The 25185-nt window shown below is 39.7% G+C and overlaps 1 protein-coding gene across 1 annotated transcript; it reads right to left on the bottom strand.

Annotated features, from left to right (window-relative positions):
- Nucleotides 1–15: 15 nt before the first annotated feature.
- draxina (dorsal inhibitory axon guidance protein a) lies at nt 16–21065 on the bottom strand. The gene is made up of 7 exons (XM_006782929.3): nt 20894–21065; nt 12115–12620; nt 10040–10257; nt 4531–4651; nt 1964–2056; nt 1624–1713; nt 16–1126 (listed from the first exon to the last, which is right to left on the bottom strand). The coding sequence occupies exons 2-7, from the start codon at nt 12593–12595 to the stop codon at nt 1014–1016; spliced, it is 1116 nt and encodes a 371-aa protein (XP_006782992.1). The 5' UTR covers nt 12596–12620; nt 20894–21065; the 3' UTR covers nt 16–1013.
- Between the last annotated feature and the right edge of the window lie 4120 nt (nt 21066–25185).

Genomic DNA, 25185 nt, shown 5'->3' with positions numbered 1-25185 from the left:
AGTGTACATCCTAGTAAGTGTTTTAATTGTAAAAATAAAAACAGGCAGAAGAACTGAATATATAAATACGTGTTTGAGTACTGAATAAATAAAACAGACATGTAAAATGGAAGGTCAGACAAGCATTTTGTTTATCTTACTATCATTAAGCACATTTTTAACAGTGGTGTCAATTAAAAAAGGTGTTGGTAATTCAAACACAATCATATATACAGTACAGGACAGCAGACCAGTTTAGATAATATTTAAAAAATAACTTTTAGCAGTTGTTTGGAATACCAGCTCAGAGAAGAGGACAGGGAACGAAATCTGACACGCTTCTTCACATAGTCACGGCAAATAGTCCAAGTTAAAATTCTTTTTTTTAACATTATTTTTGTTTCCATTTTTATTTAACTTGGTCTAAAAGTCTTGAAGCGGAAAAAGCCACTGTTCTGGGACTCCAAAGATCTTAAAGCAATACTAAAAATTATTTTGAACAGGTCAGCGTGATGAAAACTTACAAAATCTGTTCTTGCCTAAAAATGAAACCACATCAACAGGAACCATGAAGGCAGTAAATATTCAAACCTAATCTGTGTGATAGCTACAAACTTTAGTCACTGATGTGTCACCCAATGAGTGAATCTTTTCAACCAGGCAAATAAAAAGACAAAATAAACCTGCAGGCTTTCTTAATGACAAGAATTTGGAGAGGCCGTCTTCCTGCAGGGAATGAACAACACTAAATTAAAACAAGTGTGCTTAAAGTTGGTGATTTGCTGGATTGGGCTGCATAACGTATCCCACAATGCAACATTGAAATGTTATTTCCACAATGGCCATCTGTTACTTTGCTTTAGCTGACTAGGTGTTGGCAGCAGGGTGATTTATATATTGTGGGTTTGATTTGAAAAACCAGCAAGTCATCACCTCTAAGTACTTGGTCAGTTTAGCAGGGTCATGTGGCTCCTTGGTCGGGGGGGGGTCATTATTTATGTTCTTCTTCCACCTTGGCCTTCATCACCTCCTCTTTATATGGTAATAAAACCCCCTTGGTCACTGCTGACTGACTCCGGCACCACGCAGCGACCCCTTCTCCTGGTCACGCGTCGCTTCCGGTGAAATTTAGCGTAACAACGAAACCCTGAAAGATAACAAGTGACCCATTATCTGAAAAGGTGATTGAATTGGATAAAATATGAGTTTTAAATGACCAGAGGCAGTACTTTAACATTAGTAGAAATGCTCTATTTTAGGATAGAATAAAGAGCTGAATCAGCAACGCTAATGTAGCTGAGAAGGTATAAATTAAATTACTTACATTAAATATTTGTTAGAATTCTTCATCATCATCACATAATCTATGAAATGAACAACTTTAAGCTCAAAACAATGTTATGAAACACTAAAAATCTCAATTTACTTTGAAATTTACTGTTTACTGCTATGTTAGTCAGCCTCTAATCTTTTAGTCCCTCTGGGGACCCATTACAAGTCAAAGACTTTTAAAATCTTAATTGTAAACAGTAAGACTTGGGGGAAGTGACCCAAATGCACAACTGCACATGAAGAGATGAGCTGATGCTGATGCTAAAGCGCCTAATGATGCTAGTAGTGAGTAAAAAAGGAATAATCTCTCACCTTCCTCACACATGCAGTCGTCGTAGCATTTGTTGTTGAGACCTCTGTTGTGAGGTTTACACTCATGTTGCCTCAGGTCACAACAGGAACCTTGTTCAAGAAAAACACGTCTTTTATCAATCAAGCATGTTTTATATGTGTGCATAGACATTTAATATACAACACCAACACCACAGTCCTAACAGTGTAAAACACTGTTTTCAATGCTGGTGAATACATGGTCTGTGTGGTGTTTTATCACTTTATAAACAGTCAATAAATGGATTTTAAGATGACTGTCAAGAGCGATAAGAAATTAGTAAGGTCCTGGAAGATAAATATGACTCTTGTTTATACTGACCTGGAAGACAGTCCAGGTGGTGGTCACATGGTTCAATTGCATCAGCATCCACAGTCATATTTCCGCTGCTGAGGTTCTTACTCCGCCTTTTGTCTGCAGAACAAGAAATCAAAACAGCTGTTTGAGCATCAAACCACTGATCAGTGTGCAGCGTCATCCAAGCAAACTGTTGGGTTTTTCACGCAGTAACAAAATTCTACTTGGTGTGTGATCTTCTTTCGGCTGCTTCCTTTAGGGGTCACCATCATCATCTGTCTCCATGTGACCCCCATCCCTAACATCCTTTTAGGTCACACCAACCCCTCTGCATGTCCATCCTTCACTACATCCAAAAATCTTTTCTGTTGTCTTCCAACTCTGTTTCCAAAGTCCCCAACCTGAGCTGTTACTCTGATGTACGCATATTGAATCCTGTCCATTCTGATCACTCCCAATGAAAGTCTCAATATCTTCAACCCTGCTACCTCCAGCTCAGCCTCCTTTTTGTCAGTGTCAGCATTTTCAAACCATACATCATAGCAGGCCTCATTACTGTCTTTTAAACATTCCCCTTCAATCTTGCTCCTCATGTATAAAAAAGAAATTCTACTTCACATATTTAACATGACACCCGTAAACTGATGGCAGATTTAAGGCCTCCAGCTGCCCCCCAGCAGTAAGTGCTTTGTTACTTCTTACAAAATGATTATGATGTGTGTTGAGTTTATATTTCATTTACTTGAGCTTCATACGGCGGCCCTGGGAGGCCAAACAGACTGCAACTTAAGAAAACACCATCAATAAGAAAAACGCTGCAAAAGCACACAAAACACAATGAAAAAACAAAACAGAAATAGAAAAAACGAAAATAGAAATAGGGAAAAAACACAAGAGAAGTGTTTCTGGGGAGACAATAACCCAACGGACCAGTTGCAGGAACCCAAAACATGGTAGGCGTGTTTTATCATGATTCATATAATACTGATGACAGATTTTTAGGCTAATAGTTAGGCTAACACACTTACCTCTCGTCTTTTCTTTCCTCACAAAACCGATAGATCCTCCACTTCTTTTAAGTGTCTTCCAGAGCAATTATTAGCATATTTTGGTTCCTGCAACTGGTCCGTCGGGTTATTGTCTCCCCAGAAACGCTTCCCTTGTGCTTTTGGAATTCTGTTTTTTCCTATTTCTGTTTTCTTTTTTCCCATTTCCTCTATGTTTTGTGTGCTTTTGCAGCGTTTTTCTTATTGCTGGTGTTTTCTTAAGTTGCAATCCGTTTGGCCTCTCAGGGCCACCGTAGATTCAAGTTGTTTAAATTTAAAATATCATTTAAATAAAGTGTTAATAATGCAGTTTGTAGCCATCCTAACATGTCTCTAGTAATGGTAATATTGAGTCAGTCAATCTCTTCATCACAGTGGTGACAGATTACCATAAATTTGATGCAGATATTCACGTCACCTAACCTGTCTGTGGCACCATCAGCAAATGCCTTTACTTAAACAGTGAACACGTGTTAAATAGTTTGCCGTGAGATTTTCTGACTGTATTCAAGGTCTCTTGTGGATAAATTAAAAACATAGATATCCTGATGTTTCTGTGGAGCCACAAGCAAGTCAAGGGAAGTTTATTCATAAAGGGCCTTTCAAACACAGTTATTCAAAGTGTTTTACAAGATAAAATTAAAAGAACCATTTTAAAATAAATGTTTATTGTTTATGACAAAATTAACATAAGAAAAATAAGTGGAGTTAAATAGTTTTAAAATGTCCAGCAGTGTTGATTAATGCTGTTTTTAACTTCTTTTTAAAATAATGAGAGCTAATAACTGGTTTGATTTGACTGCTTTTCTTAGTTATTGTTCAAGTTGCAGGAGCAGCATTCTGACCTAACTGTAGCTGTCTAATAGTCTTTTTAGGAAGGATGATAAAGACAGCATAGCAGTACCCAAATCTACAACAGATAAACTATTGATAAGCTTCTCAACATCTTGCTTTGACACATCTCACTTGAGCTATATTTGTCAAATACAGAAGCTGTTTTAGTTAGTCTTAATATGGTCAGTAAAACTAAGGTCCTCATCCATAATTTCTCTAAGAGTTTTCACAGAATGAGGCCTTTGGTGTCCTGGGTTCTAGGTGGGAACTCATCCATCTGTCTTTGTTTTTAAACAGCACAATCTGAGTGGTGTTTTTGTTTGACTGAAGGAAATTTTGTTGCATCCAGACTCTGTACAGCAGGGTTTTCTTTTTCATTAGTGTCAATAAAGACAACATATTTAATTTTGAATCCTTTTTAATATTCTGCAGATTTGTTTAATCTGCAATGACTGAACTGTCATGTTTCATCTAAGAAATTAATTTAACTTGTATTTGTTCCTAACATTACAGCTGTTAGACATAGTGTCATAATGGGCACAGACGTTCAGATATTGAGTATTTCTATACCTTAGGAATATCTTAGGGAGCTGCGAGTGTGGCCACAGAGGTCTTGTTAGTTGAAATATATGGGACTAATCACACATAATGAGGATAACTTGAGTTATTTTCATCTAACATGCTTGCCTAAATTAAAGTCACATTACTAACCTTTCTTCTTGGAAGATGACCAGTTGTCTGCTGGTTTCATGTCCTCATAATCTGTCCAGTCAAAGAGAGCCATGTCCAACGTTGGCATCACCTCTCCTTGTCCTTTTCCTCGTCCAGACCTCTGAAAATGAAAGTGTACCTTGAAACTACACCTTACCTTTTATCCATACTCATATACTGACATGATCAAGCATAGACAGTAAATACATTTCTGTCATCTGTGATGAATGCTTAGTTGTTTCAATTAAACCACAGCAGCAATAAATGAGTGTGTTTTGGTTTGCTCACTGTGTTTTGCTAGTAAATGTATTCGGTGTCTTCTTAATGAAACTCATTGGACTTGTGTTGTGATGTTTCATTGATTTATAAAATACCCCCACGGAGACAACAGGGATAGCAGCAGAGCTTTAAAAACCAATCGATTGGTAACAGAGAACATGGCTGGCCACACACCAGCATACAAATATACATCATGCAGTACTTGTGTGGTTAATACATAAACAGTTTACAGACTTGCAGTTCATTGAACAAATGCCTTTTCTTTTCTAGTCAGCAGGGACAGCCACTGCCTGCAGATCAAATACAGCACAGAGTGGATGGTGAAGTGACATGTTTAAATGAAATCCAGCTGTATTTTTATATTTAAAGAAATTGCATTGCAGTTATGGAAACACACAGAATGTAATTTCTTACTTCATTATGTTTTGTTGTTGTCTTATCTATAAAAGCAAATGGAAGTGATTAGCATGAAAGAAAATCTTTGCCTTATGCGTTTATGTCAGGATGGCAGAGTGCAACATGCGATGCACTAAAGGTATGATGATTGATGATGATGGTTTCTAGGCTAAGTGAGAAAAAAGCCCACCCAAAAGACCCGAACCACGTAAAACAGTTTTTTCCTATATGTCAAAGAAAATAAAACAAGGTTTGCTGAACCAAATTCTTAGACTCTCCTCGAGTACCTCTGCACAATTATGAGTTTAAAATGATCCTTATTTATCTTCGCTCTATCTTAGATGGAGACAGGCCCTTGCATCTGTTCATTCTCTGTTTGAAACAAGCTATTTTAGGCCAACTGTCTTCTAATTGGCTGATCCTCCCAAACAGAAGATTTGAACAGCTGGTAAGCGGGACATATGTGCTCAAAGCCAGAGAACACAGAGAAGATATCCTTAATACACAAGATTCTTTTAAGGATATCTGCTGTATTTGAAGGAAAATGTACTTGACAAAATGTTTGTGAAGGTTCTCAGTCATCCAGGTCATCGTAGTCTAAGGAGCTTGGAAAGAAAAGCGTCTGGACTTCTTTGAGTTGCTTGAAGACGTTTCACGTCTTATCCGAGAAGCTTCTTCAGTTCTAAGGGTCAAATGGTGGAGAGTCCCAGATTTAAATCCAGTGGGAGTTTCCTCCCAAAGAGGGACAAAGGACCCCCTGATGATCCTCTACCTAATCACGTGAGCCAAGGTGCGAAAGCGGGTGTGGGTCACAATCAGCCAGGGTTTTGGGTGAGCTCATTGTGAAACCTGGCCCCACCATATCATGTGATTTCCTGAGGTCAGATGGCCCAGGATGTGTGTGGGCGTTAAGGCGTCTGGGAAGGGATCTCAAAACTGGATTATAGATGGCAGACAGTTGGTGTCGTAAACCACCGCCTCACTTACGTCCACTGTGAGCGACCTTCTTTGAAAGAGGGGTCCTTTGTCCCTCTTTGGGGAGAAACTCCCACTGGGTTTAAATCTGGGACTCTCCACCATTTGACCCTTAGAACTGAAGAAGCTTCTCGGATGAGAGGTAAAACATCTTCAAGCAACTCAAAGAAGTCCAGACACTTTTCTTTCCAAGCTCCTTAGACCAGCGATCCCCAACCTTTTTTGCGCCACGGACCAGTTTATGCCCAACAATATTTTCATGGACCGGCCTTTAAGGTGTCGCGGAAAAATACAACAAAATAAAACTAGTACCGCTACTGAAAAAAAGAAGAGTTATTCATAACACACATGAAAAGACCCAGGAAAACCGAGTTAACGATAAAAACGATAACAAAATAAGCCTGAAAACCGCACATTTCACACCTGAGCCTCAACTCTCGCGGCCCGGTACCAAACGACTCACGGACCGGTACCGGTCCCGCTGCCTTAGACTACTTGACAAAAATAATAATTATAACAGGTCTTTTTAAGGACTTTTTCTAAAAACAAGATCATGATCACCTATCATCAAAAAGCCATTGAGTTGTTATATTAGGTGGGAGAAAACAGCTGTTTTAGGATGGATACATTTTTGCCCCTCTAGCTGCTCTTGCCTTTTCTTTATTTGTGAATCTTTACTTATCTTTAATAGTTTTTTCCTGTTCTGCGTATTTATACAGCTCAAAGAATGGCTAAAAAAATCTAGTAAAGGACATGTGGTACTGTTTATGTGCATGGCACATAAACATAGCACTCTGAGGCTCCTAACAGGATATTCAAAATTCATGTCAGTAGCTGAATACCTTGTGACTGATCCAAATTTATATAAAAGTGCCATAAATTTAGGTGTCATACTTTAATCAAATATTGTTGTGGAGATCGGTGTTTGATGGTCTAGTCATAAAGCAAAATATCTTGATGAATTGCTAAGACATCCCTAACTTGAATAAAAGCCATAAGAACACGGTTACTGCCACTTTCCTCAGAGAGCTGAAACAAAATAGAAATGTAACACAGTAGGACTTTGTGATATCTCACAGGGAATACATGATCAATTAAAAAAAAAAGCTCCTCTTGGAAACAGATCCAAATTGTGTCCTTTTACCCTCAGGAAATGTGCCTGTGAAAATAACAATCAGTTTAATTGCAGCTACCTGCTTGTCCTCTGCTGCTCATTAAACCATCAGCATAAAATCGAACATTAATTAAGAAGCCTCTCAGCATCTTTGTACAACTGGATCTGGGTTCAGGAGAGGATAACAGCTTTTTCTGCTTTGGCCCAATAATATTTGACTGCTGTCAGAGTACAGTATGCTCCCGCACTCTCTGGGGTCTGAGAAGAGTCATAGTGTCTTTTTCCTTTGCATTTCCTGAGCGTTGTCCTTTTCCTTGTTTGCTTTGCTTCCCCATTCTTGCCCTGTGTGTGCATTGTCTCCTCACTGACATCTTATTTTATTTTGAAAGATCTTTGTCTGTATCATGTGTTTTTTACTCCCCGTCTTTGTTGTTTTTCTACCTCTTTTGATTGCCTATCCTGTCTTAATTGATTTCACCTGTCGTGTTTTAAACATAGTTGTCTGTACCTTTATAGTCTCTTTGTGTCTTCTGTGTATTGTAAATGTCTTTATTTTACCCACTTTTGTTTTTTCCCTCCTTTAATTCAGCAGATTAATTAAGCAGATTTAGAAGCAAAGCAGAGACACTAAAAGTTTCATCCTGGGTTTTTAGTATTACAAGGGTGATTCATTTCTTAAAGCTTAACCGCTCCAGAGCAAATTACATTTGAGATGAGAGATCAAAACAACAGACTAGTCAGTCCCCTGGAAAATAGCCTGACCATTCGTGGAAATATTTTGTTTGTGTTTTTGCCACTCAAAAGTTTTATCACATTTCGCTACTTCATCCCACCTGTGTCCCGGTAGCTTGCACCAACATCCTCATTCTTAATGTCACTTGTTTTAATGAGCCAACTGCCAGTTGTTTATTTGATGAGCTAAAAAGGACGAGTGACCTTTTGCAAATAAGAATCAGAGAATCAGAGAGATTATTATAGGGCAGCAAAACGTCAGGGATCTCACTCATAAGAATGACTTTAAGTTGAAAACCATGAGGAAATTATTTCTAATCAGGCTCTAGATTTGATGTAAAAATAAGTTTTCTGTTGGTTATAAGGTCCAGGATACATCTGAGGCCAAAGCTGGGATGAATTTTCCAGCTCTGTCTTTCTGCTTCTACCTTATTCACTGCAGTGACAACACACTTCAGCACTACAGTCGTTTGGTTAGCAGTCACAGTGCTTAGTCCATTAAATACTACAGAATGCTTGACTATATTCTCCGCTATTATCACCATAATCTCATCCAAAAAGTTTTTCTCTGTCTTTGACTCCATTTGTGACTAAGCAATGTGCTGGCATTTTTAAAGGAGCAATCCTAAGGCAAGGTTTCATGAATCAAACATGAGCATGCCATCAGAAGTGATTAGGAGATCTGAGACACATGATAATTCATCGCCAGGGTCCTCACTAAAAACCATTGTTTGTTTTAAACTTACAGGTGTTAAGATGTGCTGTTAAAAATTACTGTGTAAAAATAAAGAGGTCAGTGTCCGTCGTGCAGTTTTAAAGAAAGGGATACTCAAAATTGGATGGGTTTCACTTTGCCTGTGCGCCACCAAATTTAATGGAAATGACTCGGATAATTTTGGATTATTTTGCCTGCAGAGAAGCGGCACTAAAAGCAGACCTCTATGTAATAACCATTTTTAGTGACAGCACAATAGTAAGGCTTGGTTAGACTGTGGTACAAAAGGAGCTCGTTAGGTTTGGGAAAGATGAAGGTTTAAAGGACTTTAGCAGTAAACACGCAGTTAAGGTTACAGAAGGGTCGTGGTTGAAAGAAATAACATTTACTAATGGTTTGAAAAAGGTGTCAAGCATACACACACAACACGCAAGTTAATGGGGGACGGTGAGTGCTAAAGAACCATTTAAAAAGAAACACAAAATGTCTTCAATTTTCTACAAACTGCAGTTCAACAGTTCCTAACTGTCATATTTTCATCCAGAAAATCAACCAGTTTTTCAGCGGCAATTGAAATCTGTTTTACTTGTTGTGTTGAATAAATCTCTTCAATATCAGTGAAACAGAGGCAGAAATCGTCCTATGAAAGAAATTTCCCCAAAACATATTACAGGCTGTTGGGTGTTAATGGCAGTTTTGGCAAATCCAAAAACGTTCCTGATGTAGAGACTCTCTGTCCCCACATTTCATTTGTAACAGACCCAAGGAGTCTCAGGAAACCATATATTATTATTTCCCATTATAAATGTTGTTTAAGCATCATTCCGGGTGGCTGTGACGGGGGGTGAGTGATAACTCATAACCCCTGCAGATTTTTTCATGACACGTGCACAGCCAGACACACAAAAAAAAAAAGACTCTCTGCACCCATAGATTTTGTCCTGAGGTGGTCTTTAATAAAGGAATAGGAAGGTAGTTACAGAAAAATGTGCTGCTGGACTCTGAACTCCATGATTTTGGGTTCCAGAGGTGCCGTTTTGTTATACAGAACAGGCCATATCTATCATACAAACTGTGACCAAAAACCAGCCAGTTTGGCTTGCTGGAGGACATTTTTCACAAGCAGCACCTTTGGGTTCACACTGTAGAGAGTGCCATTTCTATGATGAGCTATGAGGCTTGTGGCAGCATAACGGCTGTAATGGGGCCCATTTTCACTCTATTTCCACCACACATTGAAATCACACTGAGGCACAACACACCCAGCCTTTAATAACCACTCCAGTTTCGTTGGTTACCTGGGGTTTGGTTGAGGCCGGGGACAGCGTTGGGGGATGCTCGTTCATCACCGTGGTAACCGTAGAAGAGCCGGAGCCAAAGACGCCAATGATGGGGGAAGGGGGTTCATTGGGTGGGGTCATGCTGAGGGAGGGGGAGGTGGCAGAAGCAGAGGAGGCGAGAGGATCCTCAAATAGATCTCTGTCCTTTAATGCAGAGCTCAGCTCTGGAGAAAACCCTGAACAGAGAGAGATACATTTATTTTTTTATGTCAGCAAATCATATCAGTAGATTATTAGAGAAAGTTTCATCTAAAATACAAATATATAAAATAATAATAACAATAAAAATATACTAATAAACTAATATTGAACTGCAGTTAAGATGAGATAGTTTTGTCACTATGGCATTTCAAACTGAAGGGGTTTAGATGTTTTTAACCTTTAATTTTTGTTGCTATTGTTGCTGTTTTTCCTGTATACTATGACTAATTTTTCAAATTTTCCATAAACTATGGTTTATTCTGCAGCACGAGTCCAATAAAAAGCTTCTCAGTGTCATATGTGCACCACGATAATGTTCCTGTTGTTGCAGTTTGGAACTCTGCAAACACCAGACCAAAAACTTGTGTTCACCTCCACAATCATTCATAACATAAAATCAGAGTCAGTAGTGGTAAATCAGAATGTATTTTGAGCTGTCATACAGTCCCTGAACTTCTTAAATTTCCTTTTAAAACCTGAAAGTACTGTATTTTGTCACATTATGTCATATTTGCAGAACCTTTCAAATGTAACTGTTATTAATTTAGGTTCAAAGCCAAACAGGTTTGTCTGTGTCAGAACTGCTGAAACTGTCCACTCCATCAAATTGACAGTGTTATGACATATAACAGTGGTTTCTAAGGTAACAGCAATTGTTCTATTGAGCACCATGGGAAGAATGACAATGTGCAGAAAGACCTTTTTTTTTTTAGCTGTGCCCCTGAGGCGTGGCTACTTGCCTATAAATAGAGTGGGATGCTTAACTGTTTTTGCTTTGCTTTCCTCTACTCCTGAAATCTTTTTGGCAATATCAGTGTCAATATAATGACCATAGATTTAGGCAAGGATGTTGCTCTTAATTCATGTTTTAAATTCTGACATCTGATCATTTAAGATCGAGATGGAGTGTAGAAAGTTGTCATGTAGATATTTGATCTCTCGTCTTGACAGAAGATATTTAAGAATTCATTTAAATTGGTTTCCTGGCATGAAACTGGCTTTTAAATGTAGGCCACAAATTTTCAATAGGTTTAAGGTTGGGGACTTAGGAAGGCCATTCCAGCAATGTTAGCCTGGTTTATTCCATCCAATAGAGTTTTGCTTTGTATTTGGGATCATTGTCATGCTGGAACGCTGCTATATCCCAGCAGGACAAAGATCTGAGGTGAAGTTGAGGAATTTGGAGGTAGTCCTACTTCATTATTTCATCTACTTTGTACAGTACCACTGGTACTTTTCTCTTGTCTGACCTTCTAGGCAAAGTGGTGTCACATGTGAATAACTTGTACTTATGTACAACTATTTGATGATTATTTGATGATCTGCAGTTGTTTAGAAATGGCTCCATAGACCTCTGATGCTTGTGTAAATCTACAATTATCCTTCCTTTGAATTTTCCCATTGTTCTGCATATTGGTCTGAGTGCTTTTAAACAAATCCTTTTTGTCCTTGCAAATAGAAACTACCTGATGTAGTCAATTATAATAACAAGAAGATAATAAATCTTGGCCTTGTCAAATTAAAAGACATTGCAGAACCTTCAGCACCAAAACATTTGAATGAGTAAATGGATATATTTCAGACTGTATGCATACTTTTGACCCGGTACAGATCAAAGAAAATACAAAATAGACTAAAATTTGTACACCAATCCTTGTTTTGTTTTTTTTAAATAATTAAAGATGTTTGCTGTACATTCATTCAAACATGGAAAAAGAAAGGTCAAAAACAGCTCAAGTAAATCATGAAAAACCCCAAATTACCAGGACCATGATTTATGCCCATGCAAACTTTTGAGCACAAATGTATGTCTGGGTTTGTGATGCGCTCACCTTTTCTGTGACGCCCCTTTTCACGCCGGCTCCCTTGTCTCCTGTGCTCAGAATGGTGCCCATGTCCATTTCCATGCCCATGCCCTCTCTCCTTGCGTGTTCCTACAAGGTGGTTCTCCTGGACCTGGGATGGACTCTTCACACTCATTCGAGCTCTGTCTTTGTCCCTGCCTGGACCCATCTCCAGTCTCACTGGGCTGAGACCTTCCAGGCCTGTCCCATCATCCTCAGGTCTGGCCAAGGGTTGCAGGGGCCTGTGAGAGAGCAGCCCAGCTCCAGCCTTGGCACCCCGGCCACCGTGCCCTCTGCGGTTCCTGCTATATCCGCGGCCCTGTAGAACTTGCGAGCGGTACTGTAGGGCATTGCTGCCACCTGCTGAGGTCTGCGCCTGCCTCCTCTTGCCATGAGGAGCCCCATGCTCAGCGCTGTATGACAGTGCCAGGGTGGCAAACAGCAGCAACATACTCCAGGAGAGAGCCATTGTTTGTCCAGCACAACACCACCTACTGGGAGGAGAAAATATTTTTCTCAGTGCTGCACATAATTTATTCTGCGGTGTCTTCAGATTTGATCAGATTTTCCACAGAAGCTATGTTGAGGATTTGTACATCTTAAAAAATAATTAGTTTTGAGTATCAAATACTAGTTGCCTATCTTTCAGCACTCTATTTTATTATATCATTTGTATAATCTGCATATTCTGCATTTATCCAGGATAAAAAGTTACAAAAGAAATATACAAACATTAATGTACACACATTAAAGATTATTCCCAGTTACTTTAATGATCCACGGGTTTTCCATAGCATCATTATAAAGTTGATATTGCAAGTTCCCTTTCATTCTCCTACGACAGTTCCTGAACAATTATTATTTCCTTCAGTGACATATCCTTCTGGAAAAATATCAGACACACAATTAGTGCAATTTCCTTCCAAAGGGGGCATTCCTCATTCAGCCCTGACTATCAGCCTTTTTGTGCAGAAGTTGGGAGACCACAGGTCCTTGAGTGTTGTGATGAGTACTCTACTCTGCTGTATTCATCATCCCACAAATTACGACTATTTCACAGCCAGCCTCTCGAGCACACACCTTTATTTTGGTGGATTTGAAGAGACAATGGTGAGATGCTTGTTCATTTAAAAAAAAAAGATTTTCCACCCTTCATTCAAGGACCTCTATGCCTTACTCGTTATGAGATACTGCAGTGTGCACATGCTTCATCGCTGCTTATTCAACGGTCTCAAGAGCTCTCCAACCGTCCCTTTTATTGCAAAAGTCAACATATGTGTGAGGTGTGACTGAACTAAAATATGAGGTTCTGTATATCTACAATGGCACTTCATCCAAATGTGAATGAAATGGTGCTTAATAAAAAGGTAAAAATAGTTTCTCTTTTCCCATCTTGATATCCCAGGATGCACTGCAATGAAGCTCAGATTCAATTGTAATCCAACAGAGTACTATGTGCTTATGTTAGAACCAATTTCTACAGTCATTGGTAAGGACACAAATGTCCAGCACAGTGAGACTGGACACTAAGCAGCCTTTACACTCCCAGCTCAAAAGGCCTGTGTGGTATTTGATTGTTGCAGTTTGTGCTAGTGTGATAATAGCACTGGTGATGTACTGACATCATGTATCCTGCCTCCTGCATGCTCCAACTAGTCGTCCTGCTAGCTATCCTGCCTTGTGCTAGATGTGAGAAATTGTTTCTATTTTACTAGCAATTAATTAGATTATGAAAAAAATAAGTAATTTCATAAAATAAATAACTGTCATAATGACAAAATGAATCTATTAAAACATGTTGACCTCTCAATACTACAGAAATTATTCACTATAAAACTTGATGTGTTCTAGCCGCCATTAAACTTTAAAGATGCTTACACTGATCTGCACCTTATGTTAGAAAATGTTTGTTCATTTCTTTAATCATAACACAATTTGCCCTGTATTTAAAAAAAAAAAAACCAAAACTTAATGGCAAATCATATACATGGGATGTTTTGTTTTCTCCTCCACGTAAATAGGCTAGCACAATCCATTGTGACAGACATACACAGTGCTATTATGGCGCTGTGGCAGGTAACTCCTTTGTGTTAAAAGACAAATGGCAGTGCAGGGCATACAGAAAATCAATGAGGGAAAGTATTGAGCCATCAGTGATGGTGGGCACATGTGCTATGTGTGTCTCCAAGGTGGAGTTGTGGGGGTTGATAAGCTCTCAGTTCTTTCATCACAGTGACGCACACACACCAAGCTGAAAAAGCACACCCTTGGTTTTAAAGTCAGTTATTTAGGTGTTTCTAAAAACAGCACACAGGTGCCAGGGTGTGTGGGTGAGCGGGCTGCAGAGGATTCTGGTGATGTCAGGGGAAGTTTGCACTACGAGTGCCGGCATTGCTCCAAGGGATTTAAAGGCAAACGTTGTCCGTTTGCCCCCGGGAGTTCGACCAGTTGTGCAGCAAACAAACAAGAGTGTGGGGCTGGCCACTGAGGCGAGACCTTTATCGTCAAACAGGTCCGCAGAGTGTCGAAGGGGAGGGTAATCAGCTGTGTCGCTCACATATATATAGTGTTTAGCTGGGATTACACTCTGTCTGTTTGACACATGAATTGATGCGGGTATCGAGTGGCTCGGATCTTATCTGGTCAAAGGGGTGATTTAGAAGGGAAACAAACAAAACATTTAAAGTTAACTGTGGTGCAGGGCAGTGAAACAAGGGGATTGATTAAGGGATTACATCCCCAAAGTCTTCTGTACACATTTATCACAGTAATGGCTTGACATCTGGGGAAATGTGCCTTCTTGCTGCCTAAGCGATGCCCCAGCTTATGTTACTCCTGTGATACATGCCTGTCTGTTAGCTAAACAGCTTTGGCAACTCAGGCCCTTTTCCGAACTCCCCATTTGACCTCATCACACCTACTAATGCTCTAATTGCTCAGTTGTGTGGGCAATTAGAGGATTGAGAAAGCTGACTGTTACTGTTATCTCTAACTCTTACTTTAGTTGCTTACACAATTATTTCTGTCACTGTTTGCTTATACAGTCAAGTGACTATAGCAATAATGTTGTGCTGATGATCTGTTTTCTGTTTGTTGTAATCTGTAATTTTTCTGTTTTCTTTTTCTTTTAGAGGCTTTTATTGTGTATATGCTTTTACATTCCAGGTTTAGTCATGTAGCTTTAGACCACACCTGATATCTATGTAAGAGTTTTGTCTGGTGACTATGCCCAAAAATGACTTCTAGTTGTAGAAGTTGTACAATTCCTTATCTGGAGGGACTGAAGCCTATCTGTGATGAGGAAAGAAGCAGGGTACACCCTGTACCAGGTCACCAGTCCATCAGAGGGCTCTAAATAAACTAAAGAAATAAAATCCATACATTTATCCATTCTCTTTGCTTATCCTTATCAAGGTTGCGAGGAAGGCTGGAGCCTGTCCCAGCTACCATAGGGTGAGATGCAGCGTACACCCTTCACCTGGACCAGGGCACCAGCCCATCAGAGTGCCCTAAAAAACTAAAGAAATAAAAATCATGTATGCGCGATCATCTTTTTAATGCATTCTAGTACCTAATTCACGGCTTCTTGTTTGAATAAACTTGTAGTTTTGGTTAGGGGGCTTTAAAGAGGAATAAATAAATCATTTCTACAGAGATTTTGAAGTATTTCTTTAAAGAAATAGATCTATTCTATTGATGGTTTATTGTGTCAGGAATCTTTTCATACACCTACATATTTTAGGATTAACACGCATGTGGAGTTAGAAACAGCAGCATCACCTGAATTGGTGATGCTGCTGTGATGGTGCTCTTCAAAAAATTATTTCCCCAGTATAAAAAAGTAACATTGTTACATCTCCACAGAAAAAGAAGGCACCCATTCCAAAGTAAGGTCTCCATAGATGTGCTATGTGAAAGAGAAAGCAGGCGGTGAAGGAGGAAGGCCACGTATCTCGACATAGCAGCTCCCTGTTTTCCTCTCTCATACTTTCAAGTGCTGTTAACAGGTGGCCCTTTGAGGAGACACAGGATGGGGATGATAATGGAGCACTCCGGGTGGCATTCCACATTTTAAGCACAGTCTCTTGTGCGTGATAAACAACCTCCATGAACAACACAGCCTCTTGCCAGAGCTTGTATTATACAAGCCTGTGTGTTGAAGGTAGGGCACAGCAGGGCCTCTGCTACTGAGGTGATGACGGGCCAAACGAGTGGCCTGACAACTTTCGTTCCACACTGAGGTAATCTGCAACTTGAATGGCAACATTTAAACAAGCAAATTATAGCTGGGCGGTAGCTTTCATGGCTTCTGTGAGATAGCTATTGGTTGAAAGAATAAAAGGCTCCGAAAACCCATTTAATGACACTTTTAATAGCACTGAGGGGGTTCAAGGATTTCTGCCGATGTTGGGACAATTTTGCTTATTTCTTTCACATTTTCTGCTTTTTTTTTTTTTTTTTTAAACATCAACTTTGACTGGTCTTATCTTCTTTTTCTCACAAAAAAACCTCATTGTGCTTTCTATTTTCTTTTGAATGCTTTAAATCCTTTATTTTTTACATTCATGTCAGCAACCCTGCAGGGTTTGGCTCTGACTTTGTGCATTGCTGCATTTTTGGTGGAAAGTCAACAGTGTTTTTAACAGTATATTAGGAATTGGAACCCATTATAATTGCAGATATTAAAAAGTTGTTTTTACCACAACTAAATTTAGGTCTTCTCATAGACAGAAATGTTTGATTTTAGGAAAGGGCTTTAATAACTAACAAATGCAAAGTGTGTGAGTGACTGTCTTACACACTGTCAAATAACATGAAGTTGTGTCTTTTTTTTCCAGACTTAGAAAGAGAAGAAAAAACAAACTTAAGGAACTGAAAAACCAATTAGAATTTTTATTATTTGCTCCTAATGTCAAATAACAACAACAACAACAAAAATCTATCATCAGCAATCTGGTGCTCATATTTGGCTGTTTATGTGTAACTATATTTATAATGTGAAGTGGAGAGGATTCACATCATGCCATGGGAAATTTAAAGTCCAGAAGTAATAACAACCAAGTACACAAAAACAGATTTTTAATAGGAACGCATCTTGGATAATACTTTGAACCTCAACTCTCAAAGGTGTAAAGATTTATTGGTGTCTGAGCTCATCAGTGTACAGAAGGAAACTGTGTATAGTAATATAAAATCTAATAAAATGTTTTACAAAATCCACATTTTTTGGAAGCAGGTAGGAGAAAAGCAGGTGATCTCTAACCGTGTGTAGACAACACAATATATATTGTAGCAGTTTTTATCAGCCTGGCGTACAGTGTGGTGCCACCTGGGACACATGAATCAGAGTAGAGCGGAGTAAGTATGAAATGATAGGTAATCTCACAAGAAATTGCAAAGGGGGCACTATTAGAGGGCTGGATGATTAAGCTCTGATGAGATCAGGGGCGTCTATCTGGGCTTTGATCAATTGGTCAGTCCCTTAAGCGGGACGCACTCATATAAGAATAGACTTAACAGAGATTGAACCCAAATCTGCGGCTCATATTGGGAAAGTGAGAGAGGAAAAGCAGTGAGGCGGAACAGGAGGCCACCCTGGTATTAAACTGCTGTACGTGTGCATCTTTTAGCTTCACCTGCTGTGACACCAAACCTCCAGGAGCCATCTGCTCCTCTTGTTGTATCCCTCATAGCAACCAGCAGGGCCATAAGGATAAAGGAAACAAAGGATCCAGGAACAGACTGTTGTCAGACAGAGGCCACCTTCGATACTTTTTTTCCTTTGTTTCCAGGCTGCATACAGCGATCTGAAGTTTAACTCAGGAATACACTCCTGTTGATTAATGTCAGAATTACTCAGTAGATCTTATCCACTGGAGCAGAAAGTTATCAACCAGCTAATAATCAGGCTTGTGAGCATATGCTCAATTTGCAAATTTATTACAGGCTGTCAAAAAAAGACCAGGGGTCGCTTCGGGAGTGTGTGGCTGCACAGGAAAAAAGGAAAGCCACCTATCTCTTTTCAGCTGCTTGGTTCACTGAGCAGCAGCTCGAGTTTATGCTTGAACCAGAAAGAAAACCAGGAGAAGAAGAAAAAAATGCACATTTAAACAAAGAAATATAGATGCGTAATCTGCTGTGTCACAAATATAACTCAGTTTTGCTCCATTCCATTTTAATAATGCTGAATATTTGATGTATTGCACTTGTCTCCGCATCGTCTGTAAAATAGCTCTAGTTTATGCTACCAAATTATCATAAATATCATCTCAATAACAAGCACCTAAATTACAGCTCCAGTAAATGCCTGTGCATAATAAACATGTCTGCCAAGTGCAGTTAACGCCATAAAACTTCATTTCCTCAAGGGCCAATACCACTGACTTCAGCAATATAAGAGTGCTTTGTCTCCCCAATCCTCCACAAACAATATCAATGGGATTCGCACATAGACTGGGAGGATTTTGCAGCTTTTAGGTGTTTATTGGATGGCGGAGGCCCCTGGAAGCAACATAGGGTGATAAAAAAAGAAAACAAGAGCCATAAGGAAGGTCCATCTGTCACCAAGTGAGCCGGAGCAGGGAGCAGGGAGAGACAAAATGATTCGGTGGTAATTTGGTCGCAGGTACAACAGATGTGGAACGAGGCCAGAACATTGTCACTGATGCAAAGTAACATCAGCAACATCCTGGGATGGGGCCCTTATCGCCCGTCTGAATGCACTGACGCACACACACACACACACACGCTTTCTCTCTATCACAATCATCGTGTGCACACAAATACACACTCACAGCGGGGAAACCTCCTCCAGACACCCACATAGAGGCATGTTCCAAAAATGCTGTGAGACGCAAACAGCACCAGAAGCACAGCAAGAGGCATCCCACAGAGAGGAAAGAGAATGAGAGAGACAAAGGAGGCGGGGGGACTGAGTGAAAAGGAGAAAATAAGATGTAATTCTAAGAGAGAGGAGAGCGGGAAAGAAAGGAGTGAGGCAGGAAGAGAGAGGGAGGGAGAGGAGAGAGACTGAAATCAAAGCGGGGGTGTGAGAGAGAGATGGAAAGAGAGGGAGGATTTATCCTGTCTTAATTAGAACAAAGTGTCGTGGCATCTCTTATTTTGTGGCAGATAAGGGCACCAGCTGAATCCCCTCTTACACACAACAAACAACAAAGAGCTGGCTTCAGCAGCTGACAACAATACTTGCCCCTTTCTAACCCATGAAATGTGGACACCTGGGTCTGTCTGCGGACATTCTGCATGGGAACAGTTTGACCGGTCAGCGAGGTGGGAGGGGGGGGAGGCACTCCTGTTTAGAGATGATCAAGTGAAGCATGCAAACGTATTATATGAACGCAAAGTTTCCCTTCTCCCCCCTCGCTCCGTGGAAGCGAGCAGCGCTGACTGCCTGCCAATGTTGAAAGCATCTTGATCAAACAGATGCAGCCACGCTTGGCAGTGGCGATCAAGGCGAGATTCACACCACGGTGGAGGAGACTGGATGGGAGTTTAGCAATGTAGCTTTTTTTGGCTGAAAATCAATAAAAGATTAAAGAAATGAGGAGATTTGATTGTGCAGTGAGTGAAAGAGCAAAATGAAAACAAACAGTGATTCTTTTAAGGTAATTTCAATTGGTCTTTGATACCAGTAGACTAGATGCTAGTTCGGTTTATCACAGTGTGTGCGGCTTCTGCCAGGCACAACATTAACGACAAATCACCATCTTCCAAGTCTTTGAACCGAATCTGGAAAAGGACACAAAATTAATTTCCACTTGAACATCAAATGTTGTAAATGTGTCCTTGAGTTATCTTTTCATTTCCAACTCACTTAAGATCGAATCAGTTTTATTTGGGCCCGAGGTCCACTCACGGTGGGGTTCCTCCACACTCCCTCTGATCATGTCTAATGCGCCCCTGCTTGATTGACTTGCTATTAATTACCATTAACTCCTTCAAGTGAGTCTGCAAAAATTGCTCTTTTCACTTTTAATTGCAAGGTGACACACAGAGTCCCCCCCCCCCCCCTCCCTCTCTCTCTCTCACTCACTCACTCACTCACTCTAACAAACACGCGAGCACACACGCGCACGCACCATTACACACAGCGTCTTTGGTGTGCAGTGAGCAACAATGAGCTGTCAGGAAGAGATAATCGCTCCGATCATTTATAACTATCCACACCATTCATCCATTAAGTTCCTTTGTAATGCTGATCTGATTTAAACGCATGACAGCAGGACACACAAAAGTTAAATTAATTGTCGAGTCAAATCTGTTTTTCCGCCATCAAGCCATATCTAATCCGATGTTTGCAAACACTCACTCGTTGCTCACAACCGTTAAGAACGACGCTCTGCCTGCCAGTCAAACCGCGTTTTTTTTTAAAATCAGTGAATCTGAAAGGAAAACCTCGGCCTTAATTAAGTTATTAAAATGGTCTGTGTGACAATATTAAGGACTAGAGGGACAGAAGCAATCCTCTTTAAAACATTTGCAATAAAAGGATTCAAAAATAAAGATCCAAGTCCATGATGGCATCAGAACTGGGATTTGGACCCAGTCTGCTGCTTGAGTATGAATATCTATTTAAAAAGGGCAGAGCGAATAAAATAGCAGGAATTTACAAACGTCACAGAAACACCTGAAACAATGTTTGGAAACCAAAGAAACGATATTAGCCGCAATAGTAAGCAATCTAAGCACTTGCTCTGGCAATGATGTAATTCGTTTTTCCAGGATTATAACAGAGATGATTCCTTACTTTCTGTTTGTTTCTCCTTGTTTTCCTCTGATGTTATTTAAGCCTCAAACAGCAGTTCGCTCATATGGCTGCAGGTTGACAGCAGGACAGGACCGAAACGCAGCGCAGCAGCAGCTCTGTAGTCCGCTCTCCGGGATGTGTCGAGTATCCGGACTGTCTCTTGCTTCTTTATAATGAGGAGAGTCAACCACTCCGGAGTGCGCGCTCCCGAGTGCGCGTCAGCGTCAGGGCTAGCTTTATCTCCAAATGGGGCTTGTCCCGGCAGGTAAAACGTGGATAAAAAAAGGGGGGTCGCTAGAGTATTGACGTAATACTGACACAATAAGCATTTTCTATCAGTTTTCCAAGTTGGGAAAGAAGATCAAACAAAAAGATCAGAAACTTGACTTTTATGAGAAATTCTCAGCGTGTCAAAAATGTTCCTTGTGATTTGTTGCCCCAGTAAGCCTCCTCGCTTATCCAATATGAACAAAGCTACGTAGTTTTTGATTATTTTCGCTTTCCAGTCAGCACATCCACTTGTTTCTTTTCTCCAAAATTCAACTGTGGACAAAGCCCCAGCATAAAGAAAAGAGCTTCCCAATCTGATGTAACTACACGCTCAAAAAATAACCTATTTTACCTTTAGGGGTACAACAGCTTGACACTGCAGCAGTACTTGTAGTAGGTAGGCTACTGCCTGATGTACTCTTGACAATCCTCTAATTTTTTACACATTCAGAGGGAGCAAAATTGTGTTTCCACAAGTTTTCCAGTTTTACTGACACCACAAAGCTTTATAGGTTATAGAAATAGTGCAAATATGTGCCACTTATGGGGTTTACTTTGGAGATATAGTATGCTAAATTTCACCCGCAAAGAGAGAAATAGACTTTCAATGTACTTTTTGCCAGAGTCAAAATAACATAACCTGTCTGACTTTATACAACTATAGCCAGGACATTAGAAAGACTAACTGCTCTAAATTCAGCCTTATCAACTAAATTGGTGCCCAATCTCACCAAAGTTGTTGTAGCTGAATGAGAGCAGATTCCTGCAGCCAGGTTCAGAAGTCAGGTGAAAAGCATTCACAGGGTGGTGGAGATGGCTATTGAGGCACATTAATGCATGTAGTTTTAGAATTTGAGGTGAAACGTTTCATTCAAGAGAAAATAATTCTGACCCTATTTTTTTATGCCAAAAATTACTGGTTGCATCATCTATAAATCTATCTTTTCGAAGTACACGGCTCAAGAAGATTCCAGCAATACTTTTAATAACATTCAGCAGCGAGTTCGGTTTTTATATATCCTCTGCAGTGAATTCTTGGACTGCATCTTTCATGGGCTGTTCTCATGCAAATCGATCTTACAAAGTCTGCAGAGCATCCAGCCCAGTCTCATTCTAAATCTACACTGTGAGCCTGTTATGTGTTGGCAAATTCAATTCTGTGTATTTGCAGTATGATTGTGTATAAATCACTTGGGGGAATAGGTTGACATTTAGAAACAGTCAGCTATTTTGTTTTGTGCATCAACACTGAAAAATGCACTTGTTAGCTTTATTGAAACCAATGAACAAGCTTTATAGTCATTTGGTGTGAATGCAAACAATGGTGACAAGCCACTTAGCAAACTGTGAGTGCAGCGCAGAGGGACTGAGTCTGCAGAAGGCAGATAACAGACGGAAATTCCAACATGCCTTTAGAAATTAATATTGAGTGCCTAAACATCTTACTTTGTGAAGGGTCCAAATCTGACTAACCAAAAAAAGGACACGCTGTGTATAAAATCCCCAATCCTTGGGTTTAGTTATGCTTAGTACGGGCATATGAAGCAAACATCTTTATTTAGCATATCATTTCATAATCTCTTTACTTGGTGTAACATTTCTAAGGAGGTTAGTTTGCCTGTACATCCCACGGTGACTATTTCTGTGTGAGCTTGATTGAGCGGCCCGAGAGGCAGAAAACAGAAATCACAAGTTGGAGCGGAGTTCTGAAATTTGAAGCACATTTACTTTTCCACCAAATGACACAAGGGTTCTGGCCAGCACCTCTCCACAAACAGATTCCAGCATCAGTTCAGACAACAACTGACACACTTCTAGGTGCTTTACTGCTGAAACTACCTAAAAACATTTGAATACTGACTGTATTTTCTTCAGATTTAGATTTCCACATATTGCTTCATACTTACAGCGTATGTCAGGTGCAGAATGATATGAGCAGTCAAAGATAGCATTTTAATGGGACCCCTGTAGCTCCTGTGTGGCTTCTGTGAGACTAAAAATTCTTTTTGAGAGCTCATAATGGGAGTTGGTGGTGCACATGCTGGAATCAAAACGTATTCTCACAGGCTTGGATTTTACAGCAGTGTGAATTCTAAAGAGCAGCTGCAGATTTACAATGGAAATATAGGAGGGTGATGTTTTTTGGGGGAGCTTTGTAATTCCCTTTTAAAAATACTTCTACAGCAGTTCTGCTTGAAATAAACTTTCTCAACTAATAACATATACATCCAGTGATCAGCCATAAAATTAAAATCATATGCCTAATATTGTGTAGGCCATTAACTTGCCACCAAACAGTTCTCACCCAATAAAGCAAGGACACTAGTTGCTGGGAAGGCCTCTTCTATTTAGCTCTTTTTGGCCGTGTGGTTTGAGAGTGAGGCCTGTTGGTATCAAGCTTATTACAACACATGCTGATGTTCAGCTGAATTGGATCTGGCATGTTTGGAAGCAGGACTTGAGCCCTTTGTTGTAATGCTTGAGCCATTCCCAAACAGTTTTGTATGTGCGCACATCATCCCCGTTCAGTACCAACCACTGTAGGGTGTGCCGTGGGTGGTATGTGAACATAGGAGGATGTTACAGGAACCCAGATTTCCCAGAACACATTGCAGTGTAACAGAATAATCTGTCATAGGTTTTCAATATTGTGTCAGACTAATGTATATACCAGATGAAACACAACTGCAGTAACAAATTAAACAGCTGATGATATTTTCACTGTTCTTTGTCACAGCAGCAACTAAATTACAAGCTGCCAATGATGATGTACCTCCCATCAATTTGAATAACGATGTGTTGTGATTGAGTATGCATAAAAATTACAATGAGTTGAAAAGGCACCTAAAAGTAATACAAGATACAAGGCTGTGTTGTATAATTAATACCAAAGTGTCAGTAAAACAAATGAGCAGTTAGCCAAGCTCAATAAAAATAAACAAAAACTGAACTATCTTGTTTGGTTTTTTTTACCAGTGAAGTTGCTGAAAATTGAGACATGCGACCTTTTTGAAGGCCATTTTAGCGCTTCACCCCTCTGCAAACTCACTGTCCTCCTCGAACACTAAATTCCACCATTTCTAAAAGAAAGAATAAGTCAGTAGTGGATAACATTTGAGTGAAAAAACTCAGATGTGTGAGAAAAAATTCTGTTTACCACTTCCACAGGTAAAACCAGAAAAGCCATTTATCTAAAACAGTGGCGGTACCCACATTGTCATGTTGTATGTTTAAGGTCACGTGATTGATTTAATTGATGTTATTGTTGCTCAGAGTCACAAAAGGTTCAGCCACAGCGTGTTGAAATTCAAACTTGAGAAGAAAACTTCTTTTCAAACAACTGTGTTTACTGTAACTACAGTGATTTGTGTTATGCAAACAGTAACAGTCAATGTGTCACTGTCTCACTGGGGCTGTGGTATCAGTGTGTTATGAGCCTTATCTATAATTGGAAAGTTGTACAAAAACAAAATGTGACAAATGGTCTGTTCCACTGCAGCTGCTGAGGTTTTTTGAAGTCGTTTTTGTGCCTTGTCAAGTGTTTGGTGAAGTAGTTGGTTTGATTTTCACAACATCAAACCAACTACTCATTTAGGTCAGATTATTGATGACCGGCTGAGATAATACAATGCTAATTTAGGTATTCATGCATATGTGATTTGTTCCCCCAGTATAATGTACTGAATCTCAAAACCTAGAACCTACAGCCACCCACCATCTCTGTCAGTCTGCAGTATGAGGAAAATGCTAAAATGTTGATGTCTCTAATAATTCTAATATTTTAAATTATAATATTCATCATCTTTAATTATTTGGCATTCTTTTTAGCTGTTGCGTTTGTATTGCATGCAAGTTACAAACTGTTTTAAGTGTCATTTAAGCAGGAATCATTAGCATATCAAAATGTGCATCAAGGCCATGATTCTCACTTAAATGAACTACATGTTGGGCCACATTACAGTCAGTAGAAAGACTTTATAAGCAGGCCTTAAAAACATCATGCAAAAAGTCAAATCATAACT

Source organism: Neolamprologus brichardi, chromosome 5 (assembly GCF_056152115.1).
Source record: "Neolamprologus brichardi isolate AB-2024 chromosome 5, ASM5615211v1, whole genome shotgun sequence".
Taxonomy (NCBI): Eukaryota; Metazoa; Chordata; class Actinopteri; order Cichliformes; family Cichlidae; genus Neolamprologus; species Neolamprologus brichardi.
This window is presented reverse-complemented; position numbering and strand designations above follow the sequence as displayed.